Source organism: Corylus avellana, chromosome ca1, assembly GCF_901000735.1.
Source record: "Corylus avellana chromosome ca1, CavTom2PMs-1.0".
In the NCBI taxonomy this organism is placed as follows: domain Eukaryota; kingdom Viridiplantae; phylum Streptophyta; class Magnoliopsida; order Fagales; family Betulaceae; genus Corylus; species Corylus avellana.
In genome coordinates this window covers 27,807,096-27,813,702 of record NC_081541.1, presented here as the reverse complement: position 1 = coordinate 27,813,702, position 6,607 = coordinate 27,807,096, and the positions used below count along the sequence as shown (strand labels likewise).

At 32.2% G+C, this 6,607-nt stretch overlaps 1 protein-coding gene across 3 annotated transcripts in view; it reads right to left on the bottom strand.

Moving 5' to 3' along the window:
- Window positions 1-879: 879 nt before the first annotated feature.
- LOC132175186 (receptor-like protein EIX2) overlaps window positions 880-6,607 on the bottom strand; it is a 10,327-nt gene continuing 4,599 nt past the window's right edge. Inside the window, exons 1-2 of one of the 3 annotated variants that reach the window (XM_059587068.1) lie at window positions 3,234-3,413; window positions 880-3,078 (exon numbers count right to left, since the gene is read on the bottom strand). In XM_059587068.1, coding sequence (XP_059443051.1) covers window positions 1,024-3,078; window positions 3,234-3,332 — 2,154 coding nt within the window. In that variant the 5' untranslated portion in view covers window positions 3,333-3,413 and the 3' untranslated portion in view covers window positions 880-1,023. Of the gene's footprint in view, window positions 3,564-6,607 lie in introns of those variants that run through there. The other 2 variants (XM_059587052.1, XM_059587060.1) reach the window with 2 other exon arrangements.

Sequence of the window (6,607 nt, the reverse complement as noted above, 5' to 3'; positions counted from 1 at the left end):
AAAATAAGCATAAAGAAAAAAAATAATACAAATCAATTTTTTAAAACTACAACATCAAAAACGAAAATATGTTTATTATAAGAAACCCCAAAGGATTAAAATGAAAAAAAAAAAAAAAAAAAAAAAAGGCAACGCATATATGGAGGGAATAAGAAGTTGGAAGCTGATCCATGAATCACTGAATTGGAGAGGCATATATTGATGACAATTCTATTATCAGAGTATGATTAGCTTCGTGATACCTTATAAAATATAAACTAAAAACATCAAATTACGTAGATGAGTTTTTTCGAATTGAACAAATACATGCGGAAATCAATGGGATTTACCTCAACACCTTGATTGTCCAGTTTCATTAATCTTGGAATTTGTATGATCTTTCATATGTATGTTTCTCTTCTTAAGATTTTCTATGAGTTTCAACAATTTTCATCTACATACATTTTCTCCTAGAGAAACCGAGACATCTAGTTGGTCACTTTTAACTTTCCTCCTTGAAGGAAAAATCTTTCCTCATGACTTTCATTGCTTAAACCCCAAGAAAGGATTTTTTTTTTTTTTTTTTTTTTTCGTCTTACATCAAACAGCTACTCATAAGATGCCATTAAAGGCTAATAACCACCAAATAAATTACACTCGAATGTCAAATACAATATCATATTGTATAATGCTCAAACATTAACAAAATTCAAAGTACACATGATCATCTCTCTTTAAATTTTGTGAAAATGTTGCTTTTAGACACTAGGCCACAATGGTTTTTTAGGAGAACATTGGTGAGTTTAGAAAATATATTTTCCTAATTACGTATATAGAAGAAGAAGAAAAAACAATGCACTAAAAAAAAAAAAAAAAAAAAAATTGTTCTTGAGGCGAAAATTAATAACTTCAACAAAAACCAAAATTTATATTACCATTACAATTTACATAGGACAAACGACAACAAAACTACAAGCATGAAATATTTGAAAGAAAGAGCAATTATTGAGAACACCATTTGTACATTGACTAAAGGCTTTCTTGTTAACACTGAGTCTTGAAGTTTCTGAGTAATTTGGCCATGGCAATAATTATGGCTTTGTAGAGCCTATCTCCTATTCTCTCTAGGTACTGAAAATACGCATGCCTCCAAGAACTCTTCAGTAGCAACGATCCACAAACACCCAAAAAACCAACAATGAATCCGAGTGCCATGCTAATATAAAACCATGGACGCTCGTTGGAGTTTGCATGTTCTTGAATATTGCCTTCTCCATTGTTGCTACCAATTCGAGGATCTTGGGTTGCTTCATCTCCCAAACAAATTTTCAGAAGAGGCAAGCCACAAAGATTTTCGTTACCTGCATATGCAGAAGCACTGAAGCTTTGGAGTTGGGTACCTAATGGGATTTTACCTGACAGGTTGTTGTTTGATAAACTCAAGTGGCTCAGTAAGCTCAAAGTAACCAAGCTTTGGGGAATTATGCCTGAAAGGAGATTTCTTGACAAGTCTAGAGACTCTAATCTCTCTAGGTAACCAATATCCTGAGGAATGATGCCAGTCAAGAAGTTCCTAGATAGATTCAACCCAATCAATCCTCTAAGATTAGTTATTTCTCTTGGAATTTCTCCTTTTAATTTGTTGCTTGAAAGATTGATGACTTTTACCAGTCCAAGAGTTTTGCCATACTCGAGACTTTTTTCTTTGAAAGTCACTAACAAATTGTCCACGTAGTCAGATGTGAGAAGAAAGGATGTCCCAAAAGATGAAATATATGGATGAGGAATGCTTACATATGAACTTTGTGTTTGAGCCATGACAGTGAAGTTATTGAGGCATTGAGGTATAGTCCCTGTAATATTGTTCTGAGAGAGGTCCAAGATTTGAAGAGATGTTAGATGACATAATTGTAATGGTATATGCCCTATTAACAAGTTTGATGACAGTCGAAGAATCATCAAATGTGGTAGGCGTGTGCCTATCCATGTTGGTATCCTCCCAGAGATTCTGTTTTCTCCTAGATCAAGTAACCTCAATGAAGAGCAGGTTATCATTGATCTGGGCAATTCTCCAATGAAACTATTGTTCTGCAAATGCAACGACTGAATCCCGTGTGTCGTAGAACCACAAATAGAATCGGGGATTCTTCCCGAGAGATTATTATTTGCCAAATTAAGCACGGTCAAGGGCACCATATTTCCCCAACAGTAAGGGAGTTCTCCGGATAGCAAGTTATCTGAAAGATCAAGGTAACTCAAATATGAAGGCATATAATTGGCTTTAACCGATCCATTTGTCTCACATAGGAATGTAATGGATCCTTGGAACAGATTATTGGAGAGATTTAGCACAGTCCAATCAAAATTAAGTTGTGGCAACAAACCTCTAAAGCGGTTAAAACTCAAATCTATTATAGGAGAACCAATAAATCTTGCCAAAAACCATTGAAGAGGTATGGTATTAGTGAACTGGTTGCGGGAGAGATTTAAGTACCCTACATTCCAAGAAAGGTCCCAAAACCAGTTGGGAATGGGGTCTGAGATTCCTGTATTGGACATATCGAGCTGCATAAAATTCTTCTGTGTTTGAAGCCATTTAGGAAAAGCTGGCCCCAATTTGCAAGACCTCAATGCTATGGTATCTAGATTAAATCGTGGAACCCAGGTTGAACTAAACTTCAAAGACAGAAAATTATAAGAGAAGTCCAATAGCTTTAAGCTGGAAAGATTCAACAAATGTGAATCAGTGATATCACCTTCGAAAGAATTTGAAGACACATCTAGAATTTGGAGTTTGGAAAGTTTTCCCATACCTTTGGTTAAACTCCCATTCAACCGATTCTTAGATAGATGTAACTCTCTCAACAAAGGAAATTTTGAAAGATCAGGTACCTCTCCACTTATGCTATTGTTTGATAAGTCTAGTACTTGCAAATTGTAAAGATTCTCCAAAGTTTGTGGTATCGTACCCTCGAAGTTGTTGGAAGAGAGGTCAAGATGAACAAGACTTACCATATTCCCCAAAACTTTTGGAATTGAACCTTCTAACTCGTTCAAGCTGAGATCAAGAGAAATCAAGCTTGAGAGGTTTCCAAGCTGCTGTGGAATGTTGCCAACCATTTTGGTATTGGAAAGATTGAGATATTGCAATTTAGTGAGTGAACCAATGAAGCTTGGGAGGATGAAGAAATGATTCAAACTTAAATCCAAGTAAACCAAATGCTTCAATCCCAGTAATGAAGAGCTTATCTCACCTTGTAGATTCCCATCAACAGGCCGGAGATCAAGCATGACAACATGACCTGTTTGGTTGCTGCATTTGATTCCTTTCCATTTGCAGCAATCTTCCTCATGACTCCCCCAAGAAGAAAGCAAACTGTAATTATCTTCAAGACCTTGTTTGAATTCGAGCAATGCTTGTTTTTCTTCCTCTATGCATATGGCCTCTGAATTACTGCATTGGGTACATAGGAGCCCAAGCATGAGAAGCAGCAATTGAGAAGAAAGCCCTCTCATTATTTGAAAATCTCTTTTGATATCCCAAGGGAAATCCACACAAATTATCTTTTTAGTATTATTGATTCCTGTGTGAAACAAAGGGAGAAAAATATATAATAAAAATTGACATGAAATAGAAGATGAGAGAATAAAGAATACAAGAAAAAGGGGAAAAGGATCCCAATAAAATAGCCATGGTTGATGCTAGAGGGAGCTTGAATAATACCACTACAAGACAGTCGTGCCACAATAATTGACGAAAAAAAATATATACTAATTAAACACGTAGAGATAAGACCGTTCACATTCATACTTCTTGATGGCTTTTTTTGTTTATTATTATTATTATTATTATTCAATGCTTTATCTTTAATTAACCAATAAAAAACCTCTCCCTTAATATGAATGAATATTTTAAAGAATTAAAAAAAAAGTGATGTAGAATGTTTGAAGAATAGGAATACGAGCTTGTGTAGGATTGCATTTGAGAAATAAAGCTTTTAAGTCAAAAAAACATTTTTTAAACTTTTGTCAAAAATACGTTTTGGTCATTGATAGGCTTTTAGACTGTTAAAAGCGCTTTCAATTTTTTTTTACCAAACAGTTTTTTTTTTTTTCAAACAAACTTTTTGAGTATTAAACCCACTTTTATGCCCCTCAAACGTACACCCAAACATGCCCTAAAAATTTTAAAGCAATAGAAAATATATAGGACGTAGATTATTTTTTGAAAGTAAAACGTTAGAATAGAAAAAAAAGTTAATTTTTTCTTGAGAATTTAAAGTAAATCTTAAACAACAGAATACTAATCCTCTTGAGTACTGTTTGCCACATAGATATGGGGAACTTTTTAGGATCTTTCTGTTGGGTGATATACCCTAAACGCCAATGTTTTTAGGAAAATATTTTAAAGATGATATGGCTAAAGCCACTGAAAAATTAGTAATTTTCCTACGAAGTATTTTCAACTGAAAACTATTTACCTCAGAATATGTTTTACCAAGCTTTATTTCCATATTTTAGACAGTATTTAAGAATTTTTAAAATCAGTATTACTTATTAAAAGCATATTAATTAGAATTAATTTGGTATTTAACCAAAAAAAAACAAAAAAAAGAAAGAAACTTCACCTACTCTCTATTCGTCGTATTCGCCATGGTTGGTGCCCTTCCCGAGAAAGAAACTACACCTACTCGCTATTCGTCGTAATCGCCATGGTTGGTGCACTTACCGTGTGAGATTTAATATCATTACTTCCTTGTGATTAGGGCTGTTAAGTGAGCGAAGCGTCTCGCGAGCAAGCTCGGGCTCGGCTCGCATAAGCTCGGCTCGTGCTCGACTCGAATAATAAGTGAAGCATTTCGTGAACACAAATCCTAGCTCGAATATTAAACGAAGCAAGCTCGGCTCGACTCGGTTAACTCGTGAGCAGCTCGTGAGCTCGGCTCGTATAAGGCTCGCCTCGCTTATTAAGCTCGGCTCGTATATTTTTTATTAAGTAACAAATAACAATATATAATCAAATTACTCAATCACTCAATAATAACAAATATATTATATACCTTTGTTTTTTTTTAGTTATTTATGTATATGTGTGTATATATATAATATATATAATATATGTATATATTAATATAAAAACATATATATATATATATATATATATATATATATATTATCATTAATCATTTTATCATATGATATAATTATATAGTACAAGTGTACAACCGCACAAGTTATTGTGTCATTTAATACAAATATTATAATTAGATAGTTTATACTTTGGAAATTGAAATCGTATATATCACATAATCATTAATCATTATATAATCATATGGTATATCTGCATAAATTATTGTGTTATTTAATCAATACATTATAATTATATACTTTATTCTTATAAAACATATATGATGTATCACATGATCTTAGATCTAAGTTAATATTAATATTAATATTAATTGTGAGATAATATGATCATAAAATTTAAGTATGAGTGTACGACCATTAGATCATATGAATTTATTACTTAGAGTTTGAGTATTACTATTAGATTAAATGATTAATAATTAAGTAACTAATGTGTTTCTTATAATTTACACATTATAAATTTATAATCACAATTTATGGTAAATAAAAACTTAACAATTTGAATTTAAATCATAGATCATGAATCGTGATAATGAGAACATATAATATAAGTATATAAGTTATAACAATTAACATTGACCCATTACCCATATAAATCAGATAATGATACAATTATATAACCATATAAGTATATAAATGTTTATATATAAGATACAATATATATATTAATATTGACATTATATACTTGACCCATATTAAGCATTAACATTTTAACATATTAACTAAATAATACTATATGTAATATGATAATAGTGATTAGTGTGTGTGAGTGTGTGACATAAAGCATTTTACGTTGTGATTTAAAAAATACTTAATCTAAAATAAAAAATAAAAAAAAATACGAGATTGAAAAAAACACAATTTTTAAAATTGTAATTATTAAAATTGAAATAACAAACTGATCCTAAATAACACTACATAACACAATTTTTATTCATAATTCCTAAATTTTGAATTTTGAATTTTTTATTGAATTTAATAATTGAATTGAATTTAAATTTGATCTATGGTATATAAGTGTAATCGTAGCTGTCCAAAATGTTTTGATGATCTAATAGCCGTTGGATGATATTAATGGATGACAGCTATCAAGCATTTACTAAAAAGAATGTATATGGTGTAACAGAGATACCGTAAGCTTGCCTTGTTTGATCTAATCTAATGAGTAATATTAAATGTTGAAAACGTATATATAATCAATGGATCATATTAAACAAGCACACCAGATCTAAGTAGGGACAGCCACATGGGATAAGCTTTTGGTAAAACGAATCCAACCGTTAATATTTAAAATTTAATTATTTTTCCAAATCCAACGGTTGCAAATTAGAGAACCCAAATTTAACCTAAATCTTCTATTCTCTCCATTCTCTCGACTCTCCTCTCACTGTTTCCACCATCCTCCTCGCCTCCTATCTCTGTTGCCGCTCAGCCCGCTCCTACCACTCCCCCAGTGCCCCCAACAGCAACCACCACCACC